At 39.9% G+C, this 14,476-nt stretch overlaps 2 protein-coding genes across 4 annotated transcripts in view; both read left to right on the top strand.

Moving 5' to 3' along the window:
• Positions 1-6,556, top strand: part of NIPAL3 (NIPA like domain containing 3) — a 24,410-nt gene extending 17,854 nt beyond the window's left edge. For all 3 annotated transcript variants that reach the window (XM_074894733.1, XM_074894730.1, XM_074894732.1), the window contains exon 13: positions 6,449-6,556. In XM_074894733.1, the coding sequence (XP_074750834.1) occupies positions 6,449-6,473 (25 nt within the window). In that variant the 3' untranslated portion in view covers positions 6,474-6,556. The remainder of the gene's footprint in view (positions 1-6,448) is intronic.
• On the top strand, positions 6,476-14,476 carry RCAN3 (RCAN family member 3). Its single transcript, XM_074894734.1, has 4 exons — positions 6,476-6,687; positions 10,538-10,711; positions 11,286-11,457; positions 12,310-14,476. The coding sequence occupies exons 1-4, from the start codon at positions 6,493-6,495 to the stop codon at positions 12,516-12,518; spliced, it is 750 nt and encodes a 249-aa protein (XP_074750835.1). The 5' UTR covers positions 6,476-6,492; the 3' UTR covers positions 12,519-14,476.

Genomic DNA, 14,476 nt, shown 5'->3' with positions numbered 1-14,476 from the left:
TCTTTAGATGTAAACATCCACATGCATTCATTTATCACACAGTTCAGATGACCACTGCCTCAAATCATCTCATCGCTGGATTAAGCCATGATTTAGCTCTGAAGAGATGAGGCACACAAACTCACTGTTCCCATCTGGCAACTGCCTGAGCGTGTCCGCCAGCTGAGGCCAACGGCAAAGTAAAACCGATTAACTTCGGCCGCCATCCAGCAGCACACGCGGGCCGTTCGCAGCAGCAATCTGCCGAGCACAAAGCACCGGTGCTGCGCTTCCAGAGTCAGTCCCACCTCCTCTTCTCAGGCTTTAGCCTTCAAGGTCACCCAAACGTCCTGCCCGGACACCTCTGTCAGGTCTCAAACAGCATTTCAAGGTTGTTAATGAAGAACAGGGAAGCCTCCAGCCTCTATAGTCAATTTTGCCAGCAACTCAGCCACCGACTGCTTCTCCAGAGGCAGCCCCTTGAGCAATTTGCAGCTTTGGAATCAATTCTCATCTCCCTGAGCCCAGCCATTCCCACAGGGAACCCCGCACAGCCTTTCCTCGAGGCCAGGCGGACAGTTGAAGCCCCTCGCCTCGTCAAGGCTCGAGACGTGTAAAACACCCTTCGTTTCCCCAAGGCGCTCCGTGCCCTTTGCTGTGGAGCCCCCCCGGTCACCGCGGGGGGCGAAATGCGCCTGAAACCCGCCGCAGACCCCGCGGAGCAGAGGGAAGGAGGTCGCTGAGGACATGGCCGCCCCCCCACCCGCCACTGCCCCTCAGCGCGGAGCCAGCGCATGCGCAGAGTCGCTCCCCTCCATCCGGGTCACCGACCCCCCCTCCCCGCAGCTCCCTGAGGCGATGCGGAGGCGCGGGGGCGCGCACGCAGCTGCGTTCCCGCCGCTCCCCTTTCCGCAGCCGCTCGCTCCGCACAGCGACCGGCGGGGAGTGCGCGCTCCCGCCGCCGCCCCCCGCTGCTGAGGGGATCCCCGCCGAGGAAGACGGTGAGCGCTCCCCCCCCCCTTCCCCTCAGCGCCCCGCCGCCGATCTGTTGCTTCCCCCGTCCCCTCAGCCGTCCCTTCGCCGGGAGTCCCGTCCTGAGGTGAGGCGGCGCGGCCCGGCCCGACCCTGGGCAGCGCCGAGCACCGGCCGCCGCCTCCCGGGAGGGTCGGGGAGGGCGCGGCGAGGCCTGGCCGGGGCCGCCAAGTTGTTTTTTCCTTTGCCAGTTGCTCCTTAATGCAGATATAGAGAGTTTGGGTTGGATTTTTTTTAATAAGAATTATCCCAGAGATGTCTTTTGCCTCCACCCTCGTGTTTATCACATGCCGCGTTAACTCTGGGTGTTGATCCCTCAGCCCCGTTAACTTGCCCCGGGGTAGACCAGTCCTCCGCGGGTTTGCAGGATTCAGCCCGAGTTGATAAACTTCTCAGAGGAGATCCGACTGTTTATGTAAAAATTGCCGTGCCGTTTTTAGTCCTTGTATTTAGGCTTTTCGGGAAGCGATCCGATTACCGCTCTCTGAAGCGATAGGATGTGATAATGTGAGCTGCTTGAGACGATGCAAAGGTAAAAGCACCAGCGCTGTCTGTACCGATGCTCTGATGAAGAACTAAAGCTCTCGAGGGCAGAAGCTGCATTTCCACAGTTCGTTTAAATTTCAGAAGACCTTAAGCTTTGTATAAAGTTAAAGAGTTTGCTTTTAAGTATTTCATATGTACCTGTCACCTGGTATTTAAAGGATAAGCAGGTATTCATTCTCGGCAGAACAAAGGATTTAGTAAAAGGTTTTAGCCAAGTGGCTTTAGTTCTCGGGATCCTTTTAGTCCTGCTGCGTTAAGGCCATTTAATCTAAAAATCTAAGAGGAAGTGAGTGACCAAGTAGTTTGCTAATGAGTATTGTCAGCTGTCTACACAATGAATTTGCTTATAATTTTCGGTTATTTATTGCAGTTAATATTACTGTAAGAATTAGCCGATTGTAATAAACGACTAGCATGTGTGTATTTCCATTCATATCAGACCATTTTATAAATAGGTACTTCTCACCCTTCCAAGGAGGTAAGTGAAGTAATTCCCTTTTTGTTTAGGGGAGATTGAAGCAGAGCAGTTTGGCTGTTGCACTGATAATCCCATCCATGTACCTGTCAAGTTTGGAGTATTTCTTCTGATTTTGTTGCTTTCTGATAATTGCACAATAAAATAATTCTACCTAGTCTGTACAGTACTGTTTCCAACAGTACTTCTTAATTAGCATTCATACATCAGTCTTACCTGTCTCATCCTTATTTCAGGGAAGCTATTATATATTCTTGCATTGCTCAGTAACCATGGTGTTTTGATACTGATTTGGGTGAAGCCAGGCAAAACAATCCGTGAAAAAAACCAGAATTAACCATGTAGGTTTACGATTAAAAAAATTAGAATTGTGATGCGTTTTTATTTTTTAAAAAACATAATTGATGCAACTTTTGCAGTTCAGTGCTCTCTACAGAAGCTTTTCAGATTTTGTTTTCATACTAGCAAGAAATACTCTACTGTAAATTATACACAACTGTTGATCTTGTTGCTGAAATATTTCCTTAACGTTGACTAAGGTTGCTTCTATTAAATCATTTTCCCTGCAGACTGTTTGCAGGAATTCAAGGGAATAACTACATTGTCTTCTGCAGCTTCTTAGTGTATGAGTTCCTACTCTTGTTCTCTAAAGGAACAAGATGATTTCTGGTAATTCAATTTTTGTTACTAGTTGAGGAAAAAAAATGTAATCTACTTCATGGCAATGGGGATGTTTAGACTGCCCCAGCTCTCCAGTATCGTTTACACGCATCATTTGAGACCTGCTGCCTTTTTACAGAGCAGAAAATATCTTCCAGTAAAACGTTTTGTTGCTGTATTTAAATGTTGCAACATGATGAATTCATATATAATGAAACTTGAAGCCAGTGAGGCTGTTTGCAGAGCTGGTTACAGTGTGCCTAGACAGGTTTGTGTGTTTTCCATCGGGATTCTTAAACTTCTTCACAAATCTGAAGAGCAGCATCTCTTCTGTGCAGTAATGCATGCCTATGCAGAATTTGATGTGTTTCATACTACCACAAATTGTTGAGCAAAAAGCAGTATTTTCCTTATATCAAGGGTATTTGCACTGTCAAAGGTTTACAGGGAAGATCTTTTGTGGTGAACAGAAGACAGGCCCACAGTGCCGGGTTGCCAGGGCTGCCAGCTCAGCTCTGTTTCTGAGCAGTCCTGCTGCGGTGGTTTGCTTTCCTCTGTGCATTTTGAAGGTGGGAGTACACAGGTATTGCCCGTTTCACATGGAACCGGATGAAATGAATCGGGACACAGAGGACTGAAGATGTCGGAACTGCAGGTTTAATTTCTTTAATGTGAGGATGCTAACTAGACAGTTTGGCTTATGTCTGTTGACTAGTTCGTGTATGGTGAAAATCATAGTGACCTTGCAGCTGTCACTTTATCTCTGTCAACTTCATAGGTTTCTTGAATTGTTTAATGTTATATAAATTAAATTGTCAAAGAAGCTAGGTCTTGTGGCTTTTTGGTTGGCTTTTTTCCCTTTTTTCTTCCCATCCTCTCTCCCAGTGTATGTGGTATTCTGTGATATCTGAGCTCCTGGCATTGTTTGCAAACATTTCGGTTGTTATTGATCCCTCTCCAATTCCTAAGTTGTTTTGGCAAAGACCTTTCCTGAATTGTATTGTTTACCTGGCTGTCATTCTTGCCTTTAACTGCTTTGTCTTTTGTATGGTGTCACCTTTTCATTTACAAAATTGCCCTATTTTGTTACACCAAACAGAAATTGAAATAACGTGGATGTCTTTTCAGAATACAAAATAACAGTTTCAGAGCTTCGGAACCTCCTCATGTTGGAACTTTAAACTTAATTTTCATTCTCTGAATTACTTTAACCAAATCTGGCAAAAGAAGGAGAAACTGGGATATTTTTTTTTCCCCACAATGCATTCTTTATGTCTTTTAAGTTCATATTTTAGAAAGTATCTTGTATTGCTCTTTTTAACAGTATCAGTTTTATTTTCTTTTCAAACAGATTCTTGCATACTTGTCTCATTGGCATGTAAAAGCTTTCTATTCGAGCCTATACAAAATCTCATTGTACAGAATATTAGCCAGAAGTACAGAGTTCAGACGTCTTATTTGTATAAATAAAACCCCAGATCTGCTCTCATTTTGTCCATCTCTTTGCTCATTTTTTTCCAAAGTGCTGTTCCTCTGTGGTAACATACCAAATGGAGGAACATCTCAGTGGTCGCTGCAGTGTTTGCTGTTACTAACCTGCAGATTGCAGCTCCTTAAATGACATAATAGATGGTAACAGCTTTAAAGGGGGAGTAATGGATTCAGTTGATAATCTATGGGTTAAATTCCCTCTCATTTTAATTGTGATGTCTGATTCCACAGTACTAACAGAATGAAGAGAGGAGTACTACCGCAGGCACAGTGTAAGTCACAGTAATTGTGCATTCCGTTAATCTTATTTTCTTGATGCTTTTGCCTTCCTCCAGTCTGCTGCTTTGACTTCATTCTGTAGTGTGTGAGGCTCAGCCAGCCTGAACTTTTTAAAGCTCTTCATAGTGTGGTGAAAAATTGAACAAATTTTATGTTGATCTGTATGTTACCTTACTTCCTGTCTTACCGTTAATTTAAGTCTTTGAATTTTCTTGTCAGCATTCCCAAACTCTCCTTTTTCTGTGCCAGTTTTGCTCTCTTGCCTTGTTTGCAAGTCTCATCGTTCTTTGATTTGTCAGAAAACCAGGTTTTTGGAGAAGTCCTGTGTGGGTTAGGTGTTTCTTACTGTGATCTGTACTCCTCTCTGATGGGGATGCTTGGGGAGGTAGGACCGAACCCAGGCTAAGGCCAGCATGTTGCTCTTGATTCTGTCTGCACGTAGCTTGGCTTGATTGTAGGTGCCTGTGTCCTGTCGCATGTTGGATCGATTAGCCCAGAACTCTTGGAGTCTGTGCTGCCAAGCCAGATGGTGGCTTTTGTTTTTACTGTGTTGGCGTATTTTCTTCTCCTTTTCTCTTTCCTTTTTGCATGAATCAGCAAGCACAAAAAATTAGGTTTTCACCAGCTACATGTTTTCTTGCATTTACGTCTGTCTTTCTGTGATGCCGAGGAGCGTTTCCCGTGAAAATCTTGAAACTTGCTGTCCTGGGAAAATTCCGCCAGGTCTATGCATGGCTTGGTAATGGTTTGACTAAAGGTGTGACAGTGAACGGGTGCAGTTATGTGCATGGGCACACGTTGCCTCAGACAGCTTTTATGTGTCCACGCTGAGGTTACATTGATTTAACTCATTTAAATTAGCATCACACCTTGTGTGTGTGTCTCTAAGCAGTTTATAAATACTTAAAATAGGTACTAAATCTTTTTTCCGCATTTTCACATGCTATTTCTCCTTAAGCACGAAGTGTTGAGAGTGCTTGGGTGTTGTTAATGAGAAAACTTGTCTTAAACCTTTTCCCATGAGTGAGCATGGATTTATTATGGATTATTTTTTTTAATCCATTTTTTAATGCACATTGGTTTCAGTTGATGGAATTTTTCAGTGACTGCTTCAAAAGAATAAGCTAGTTAAGCAAATACTCAAATGAGATCATTGCCAATGAAACATAATACATTTACTTACCTTTACTTAGTGTTATGTCGCAAATTAACACCCCCTCCAAATCTAGATATAGTACAGTTATATGTTTTGTGTTGTTTTCATTAGAATATACAGTGGTGTGATAACCTCCTCGTGATTTTTGCAGTGACAGGTGGCAAAAGGTACACACTCCATTAAAATATTTTTTTATTGCGTAAAAACTAGTTTATCTAAACTCTTCTATTTAGTCTCTTGCTTGTTTGCATTTTTTTTTTCTTTGTTGATGTTTTTACTCAAGGCTGTAGATACTCTTACCTATAGGAAAGGCATTCTCCAGTGCTTAGGAGAAGGAGATCTCCTTACGTTAGGGGATCTTGGGTTTTGTTCCTGTATCTGCCACTGGCTTGGAGAGGCTTTGGGATTTAACTTTGCTGCACACGTGTTCCCATTGATGAAATAAAGATATTTCTTCAAATATCAGAAAACTACTCTGATTACTTGGGAAGTAATTTAAGTTATTAAATAAGAAATTGCTATTAACTGAGAAGTGTGTCATGGAGAAAAGCTTCTAGAACAGTATTGGAGTTCTTGATTTATGTCAGAGTAAAGGGAGGAGAAATTTCTTTTGCTTGACTGAGTGACTTTTATCTTCTCACAGGTTGAACAGCAGAGTCTTTATCCCATCTACAGAAATGGGATACAGTGCTTCTGTTTTGTGGATGAGAGAACAACTTTCATGTTGATTTCTGTTCTTTTTTGTAAAATTATTTGCCTTAAAGAACGGTCAAAGCAAGAAGATGTAGTAGCTTCACATTCTGTTTTGGTTTTGTTTTTTGGAATGGCAGATCCCTACTAGAAACTGGAACATAAGAGTTGCTTTGGGTGAACGATGCTCAGAGATACTATGAAGTCCTGGAGTGACAGCCAGTCAGACCTCTACAGCAGTGACCAAGAAGAGGAAGAACAGATGATTTTTGGAGAAAATGAAGATGATTTGGAAGAGATGATGGATTTAAGTGACTTGCCTACCTCACTCTTTGCTTGCAGTGTTCACGAAGCTGTGTTTGAGGTACAGGAAGAAAAGGTAAGGTAGAGAGAGGCATATTTGGGGTGTAGTATTGTACATCCGTTGAACATTTTTGTCTGTTTTTTCAGTGTATTACTGCCTATTATAATTGGGGGGAAAAAACAACCCGAAGTATTTACCTGGTAAGCTCAGATCAGAACGAGTGCAGTTACCAAAGAGCAGATAATATTGCACTGTTCTGGCATTTGAATATAGAGATACACAGTGCTTCTCCCGTGAAAAACTTCTGATTTTATCTTTTTCCCCCTGTTTATCTGAGCTGCCAAAGCCAAGGGCAGATTTAAATGTTTTATTTCAAGGCAAGGATTCTGTTAAAAGAGCATTATAAATTTGCAGTATGTGTGTTCTAACTTGAGCTAAGAGAACACCTTGAAAGTGGCTTAAGACCTTATAATAAAATAAATCTCCGGCTTGCTAACATTTGTATTCAGTCAAATTTGAACCTTCCTTTTGCTTCCAAGAGCACCAGGAATAATACATACACCACACAAGTGAGGGGAAATAGGGAGGACTGCTATGAAAGCTTTGGTCTGCAGCTTCTTTTGCAGTTTCAGTTTCCAAAAGTACTTCCAAAACCTACAGTTTTCAATGTCTGAGGGAAAGGTGTGGTGTCAGATAGGAAATGCTGCTCTGTGCCTCAAGAGTTGCTAAATTGTGTACTTAGATTTCAGTCCATCGTTCAAATACTTGCTATGAGCTGAATTCCTAAACCAGTGCTTCTGACAAATGGACATAGTACAGTCAAAGTAAAAGGAATGGTAGTTTTTTGAGAACGTGCACGTGGTGTCACATAAACAATATGTAAAGCAGCTTACAGATCCCCTTTTGGGTAGAGGCGACGATATGACATGAGAGCTGTTGTTCTTCCTTGTAATTGTATTCCTATGGGTACAAAGACAAGTGCCAGAAAAGGCTGTGGAGTCTTTAGTGGCTTATTTTCAGATGTGCTTTATTTTTTTCTTTCCCATGATTTATAGAGAAATACAGTTCACTAGCCATTATTTATATGCCTGGTGTTAAATGCTTCTCTTCATGAGTTGTTGCTAGCTCAGTCCCCGAGTTCATTTCTAGCCTTGTATATTGATGCTGTTTTTAGTGGAAAACAAAACAGGCAATGCATAAGAGTATGTAAATCAAATGTCATCTAATTAAAAAATGCAAGATGACATCTCCCTTTCCAGATAAATTTTTAACTTGCTGATGACTAATTTAAATTGTTACTGTTTCTACTAGATCAGCTTCTAGTTCAAAAGACTTCTGTAAGCAGGGAGCACTCAATTTGTTTCAGTGGTTACTGCCCTTGGAAGAAGGTAGTAAAGCATCAGGTAATCAATGGAACATTAAATAATGCACTGGACTCATTTAACTCTGGTGCTACAGGAACAGCAATCTGTCGTGTGTCTGGTATACAAAGTGTGCACTGGAAATAGTGCCTTGCTAAATTGTTTTGCACATGTATACATGTGATTTGTCATTTTAATGCACATCTGCTTTTTTCCGTGAAAGTGTTCCCACAGAACATCCGTGCATACAAGGTGTATCAAGGGAGATGTGCTAGCCTTTTCTCTAACGATGCTGGGATAATTAGTTACCACATTAAACCACCTGTAAATTTTAAATTTAAAATTTGTCATTTCAAAAATAGTTTGTAAAGTGTCCTCGTTGTACCATCAACGAGCTCATCTAAGCTGATCGTCCTAGGCAAGACACTAGTTTAGAATAGGTCAGAATTATATATCATATCTCTAAGTTGAACACTTACTACGCAGGCTTCTTCCCAGTGCTTGGAAGAATAGAGGTGCTTTGATGTATTATATGGATTTGATCTGTTTTATGAAATTCAGCTTAACCCTGGACACACGTTTCAGTGGCTTGATTTACTTCTGCCTACATCTTCTTTTAAAGCCTGAGCGCACAGCAAACAGTTCATGAAACATAAGGAAATTGTCCTGTCTGTGCCCGAAAAGAAAGCAATTTGAAAGTTTATGGTGGTTTTGGGGGTCGGGGTTTTTGGTGGCAATTCCGATTTTTCTGCCCAACGCTCTTTTAGTTCATTTGGTAACACTAGCAAAGCTAGCAGCACTTGCAAGCAGGGTATCAAAATCCATCTTTCTTTTCCCTTATTTGTGTTAGTAGTCACAACTGTAAAGAATAGATTGCCTGGTTCAGCACGTAGGCACAAATCCTTTATGCTCCGCGTTTTTGTTTGTGAAACTTCGTATGGAGTGAGCGATGATTAATATTCTGGTGAACAGAAAAGGCTAAAAAGACAGTATTTATTTGAAATCTGCATATTCTTACAAAGCATTCTGCTCTGATTTTCATCCGGTTTTGGGGCATTTTCTAGCTATATTTCTGTTTTTGCTGCTGATTTGTTAAAGCAACACTTAAACATTAACAGTTCGTGTTGAATTGACTGTTAAGTTGTTGAATCTAATGCCATCAGTTTCCACTTCAAGTGTGGCAGGTTAAAAACGGTATGTTTACAGAAAAACTGTAAGGTGTCTAACTTGGCTTATATCTTGTAATACTTTCGTCTTTTGCATAGCGTCTATAAGTTTTTTTCAAGTTTAGTTCAAACAGCAAAAGGTAAAAATTTCAGATAAAGTCCATGTTTTTTCATTCTCAAACATTCACATTTTTGAGGGTAATGTCGCGATTGGAGCACTGTCTTCATAATTTTCAATTGCAGGGGTGATCCACTGGATTGCAGCTTTGTGTTTGTCAAGTACAAATTTTGGTCAGTGTGCAGAAGGAGCAGGTTTTGTGATTATTTTAATAAAGACTTTGATGTTGTACACATTGGAGAGAATTGCGCAAGAAAATAATATTTTTGTTAAAACTAACATGGGTGTCATCTGAAGAATTTCTTCAGTCCTATTTAAAATGAAAGCCCCTCATCCTATAATTATTGTTAGAGGAATGAAGGTATCGAACAGGATTTTTGTAAAGAGATCAGTGTCTGTTGGAATCCAGCAACTTAACTATTGTTATTGGAAATTTCATTTCTTAATGAAAAAGTATTCCTTTTCTGCTTATTTGCTTATGTAGATCTCTCTGAATAACTGAATATTATCAGAACACAGTAAATAACATTGAAAAGAGATTGCTTGCATAGATCTCATCTATTGCTTTTAATCTGGCTTTTTACAGTGAATGAAAATTTACACTAGGAGATTTCCTAGTGCATTTATGCTAGGGGAAAAAAGAAATATCTGCAAATTAGGCCTCCTGTAGATCAGAGAACTAGTAAATTAAAACAGATAGAATTTCGTAACAATGCAGTTATCTATTAGAGAGCTTGGGGATAAGATTCCATATTCAGTAAAACAAACATGATTTTTTCAGTTTTCCACTTTTGTGAACAAGTGTTTAGTAATAATAGATTTTTTTTTTTTTTCTCTTCCAAAGTGGACATTCATTCATCCTGAGAATGTTGACATTTTCCTTAAGCACTCAGTACTCGATCTTTATATTAGATAAACTAAGCTGATTTACATAGTATTTTTCAGATGCTTGGGTGAAAGTCACGTGCAGTGATCGGTATTTTTGTTGACACCTGCACTTTTGAGTAACTGTCACTAGGTGGCAGTTTGTCCATTAAGAGTTTTATGGGCTTGTTCACATCAATGCGCTCTTAGAATTCAGATTTAAATGGTGAGGCAAAGCAGTGCTGCACTGAATACAGATTTGTAAGTTGGAGTAACTGAGGGAAGTATGGGAGGTGCAGGTTTAGGTGATTAAGGAAAAGAATGGGATTTGGGAGAGGAAAGTGGAAGGGCAATGTGTTTTCCTTGAGTGAAAGTGTTCATTTTGTGTTTGGAGAATCTTTGTACTTCGTCTCTAGGAAAGATTTGAAGCACTTTTCACAGTCTACGATAATCAAGTTACATTCCAGTTGTTTAAAAGCTTTAGAAGAGTAAGGATCAACTTCAGCAATCCAGAGGCAGCAGCAAGAGCACGGATAGAACTGCATGAAACTGATTTCAATGGAAAAAAGCTGAAGCTGTACTTTGCACAGGTACTGTGGAACACTGAGATGTTGTACATGTCCCTGTTTCTTCTTATTCCACGTTTGCCGATGAGTTTCATTTGTGATAAATATCTGAAGTTACCTTCAACCTCCTTCCTCTACACTGAGATGTATTACTTTCACTCTTTGAGAAATTGATGCTTTAGGAGTCGGTTTTGCTTTTCAGCCTGAGCTCACAGAGTTGTGATTGGTACGGAACAGTCGCTATGTTGTGACACAAACCACCTTCCCCCATACACAGACAGAAATGTGCTGAAAGGAAATAAGTGGGTCCAAAGATCTCTCTATAATAGGCGCTTTACAGGCATCTTCTTGTTGGATTAGCAACCTGTGTGTGTCATACGCAGCTACGTTGTCAGTGCTTATGTAGGCCAAGTTCTTAACTGCAGCGTTTCTCCGAGGTGTCGTACCAAGAGAGCTGACAGAAGCTGTACTACTTTTATTGTTAAGGCTGAATTAAGCATTGCTAATACAGAGAATGGGCATGTATTATTGGGGAAGTATACTAAATAAAAAGAGAATTAATATTTGTCATTCTGTATCTCCTGGCTTTTGTCTTCAGGTACAGGTATCCAGTGAAATGGGTGACAAGTCCTACCTCCTTCCTCCACAACCTGTTAAACAGTTCCTGATCTCCCCACCTGCGTCTCCACCAGTTGGATGGAAACAGAGTGAAGATGCAACTCCCCTGATAAACTATGACTTGCTTTGTGCTGTCTCCAAGTTGGGACCAGGTAGGAATATGTACCTGCTTTTGTTGTGTCACCTAAATGCAAAAATAGTTATCGAGGGATTTTATCTACTTACGTTTCTTCCTGTGAGAAGAAACTGAGTCTCTCTTATGTGAGGTTTCTTACTTGAATAAAATGATCCATCACTTTATTTACTTAATCTGTTAACTGATTGAAAGTATAGCGTAGAACCGGATTGTGTGGTACGAGCTCCATCACACCCATTTATTGAATTTTGTCATAGTCTCAGTGTTAAGTAACAGACAAGAAGAGGAATGAAAAGTTCAGTCTTTTGCAGGTGGGCAGCTCCTTAAGGAGGAATTAACCTCATTAAGGATGCTAATACATACTTTTTGTGTTTAATTGTCAAACTCCTTTATAAACCTTCCTAGGAAACATGCTGTTTGCTTTCTGTGAAAAGCAGGGAAGAGGGAGGCTTAATGTTTTTGTATGTTTTTGTAGCTTTTCATTTACAAATGACATATAAATGTACAGCATAAATGGTATCACTTAAATTTGTAGTCTGCTTGTATTCTCATGTCTTCAGTGTTTCACGATAGCTTTTTACATCCCTTCCTTCCTTTAATTACCAATTAAAAATTAATTAAAAATCAATAAATCCTTAAATATCAATTAAAAGATTGATTGTATTCAAAGTACAGCATAACAGATAGACTATTTAAAAACATTTAGCAGATCTGATGAAGTGTGGCAGTTGAGCAAATTAAAGATGAGATGGGAATCAATAAATATTTGGTTGTGTTACTGCAGATATTAAGGACTTTTTAAGATAAAGTCGCTTGCTGCTTTTCTTTGGGGATGTTCTTAGCATGATTTTTGTTTGCTGCTCTTCAGGGGAGAAGTATGAGCTTCATGCAGGAACAGAATCAACTCCTAGTGTAGTTGTCCATGTCTGTGAAAGTGAGACAGAAGAGGAAGATGAAATAAAAAATCCCAAACAGAAGATCATGCAGACAAGGCGTCCAGAACCACCTGCAAGAATACTGAATGAACCTAAAGCATTTGATTGTACACTGGAGGTAGGGGGTACTATGCACTGTTAAATTGTGTGATGCTCAAGATAGTATCAAAAATCAGACACTTAATGAGTACGTGTGTTGATGTCTGTACTGCTGCTATATGTTATGTATAGCGACAACAGATTTTACTTGTAGTTGTCTCTCATGTTCAAGATTCTGGATGCCAATGCTTTGAAAAGCACTTTAATTTTAGGGACTAGTCCCCCAAGTGTAGCAAATCCACCTGACTTGAAATAGTGAAAAATAGGAAGTCTGGTTGTGTTCTTGTTTTGTTTTTAAGATGTTACTCTTTCCTTTATATTGTACAGTGTGATGTACCAAGTGCTGAAATAATATCTTACTGTCACGATTGGATTCAGGAAAGTTCATTGTATAGCAATTAAAAGCTGATCTGTACTGGTACAACAGCTTCCGGATAATATAGTGTTAAATGCAAGTGAAACATACTCTTTATCCTAAAATTCCTCCCTAGCTAGTAATCTTCTGAGGTGAAGATTAATTTTTGCTTTTCTCAGAAATGCCAAGTATGTGCTTTTAATTTGACATGAGGCACAAATACACGTATGGAACTAAATTCCGGTAGTTTTGCTAACTACACAGAGAAGAATGCAGGAGGAAGAGCCACACACTGCTGAGAAGACAGACTCTGAGTCTGTCACCAACACTGCTGCTGCTGCCTGTGATGGTACACTGATAGGTACGATGGTTTGCACTGACACCTAATGAGGAGTGAATGACAATAGTAGAGTGAAATACAGATTCAGCTATTGAATGTGTTGTCTCTGATCCTCTCTGAAAATCTGGTGACGTTTGTTCCTCCACAGTCCTAGAGATGGCCTCCATTTATAAATAAATTCAGTGACTGTTATGTTATGACTAAGTTATGTTAGGAGATAAAACATCTAGGGTTAACTTTTAACTTGTGCTCCTAAACTTCTCCAGTCTGTTTTGTATTTTTTTTAAGACAATCAGTTGTCTGGCTTAGCCAGTTTTTATGCAGATTCAGCCCTTGTTTGCTGTTTTTCATTAAGACTTTTTCTGCGTGGCATCCTGTCTGTCTGACAGAGCATCTGCTACTTTTGAGACTAGGATGCATCTTTTAGAATACAGATCTTTAATTTTGTGATCTTGTGTTAAGTGTTTTAGTAGGAGGAGAATATGCCTCAGTATAATGACTCATGCTCCTATGCTTTTATGCTATTTTATAACCAACCTTTTTTTAGACTAGACAGATTCTTCTTTTTTCTATTTAAAGGAATAAAATTATTTGTGAACAAACCAGGCTGCTGATGTTCATATATATAAATCATTCAGAAACTGACCTTTTTCAAATTCATTTTAGTGTGTTTCAATTCTACATGACGTGCTTATTGAATTTTCTAAAGTGTTTTCACTTGATTGACGGCGGAGAGCAAAAGTAACGGTCATGAATTTGCATGGACATGGTAGTTCTCAACTCCGTATTGTGCCAGCTCGTGAGCCCTTCCTGCCACCAGCTTCAAGTTGCAAAATGGGATCCTGCAGGCAGGTCCTTGTTCCAGAGGCAGGAATAATATATATTAAAAAGGTAGGAAAATGAGTTTTGTTTATCTTGCCTTCACAGGCATGATATTTATGTATCTCTTCAGGTATTAAAATCACTCAAAGTCCGACCTCTCTGTCTCACTGTTCCATGTTATTTAAAAAAAAAAAAAGCCAACAAAAAACTTGTATTGTCCATCAGGCTTGTGTATTTTTAAAATTCCAGAAGTCCGATTTGGATTTTCTGTGGTGTTTATATTTTGTTAATTGTTTAATTTCTACCCTATTGTAGAAGTCACTGTAAATTAGGAGTAAGTGAAAAACCTTCAGAAACAGTTTTATAAGGCAAATCAAGCAAGTAATGTTGTCAATGTATTTTGTGTAAAATGTATAACAACTTGCATTCCAACATCATTCATTGTGTAAAGACACTTAAAATAAAAACAATGCAGTGCCATTCA

This window comes from Strix uralensis, chromosome 25, assembly GCF_047716275.1.
Source record: "Strix uralensis isolate ZFMK-TIS-50842 chromosome 25, bStrUra1, whole genome shotgun sequence".
NCBI classification, from domain to species: Eukaryota; Metazoa; Chordata; class Aves; order Strigiformes; family Strigidae; genus Strix; species Strix uralensis.
The sequence above is the reverse complement of the archived record's forward strand: the minus strand, read 5'-3'. Positions and strand labels throughout refer to the sequence as shown.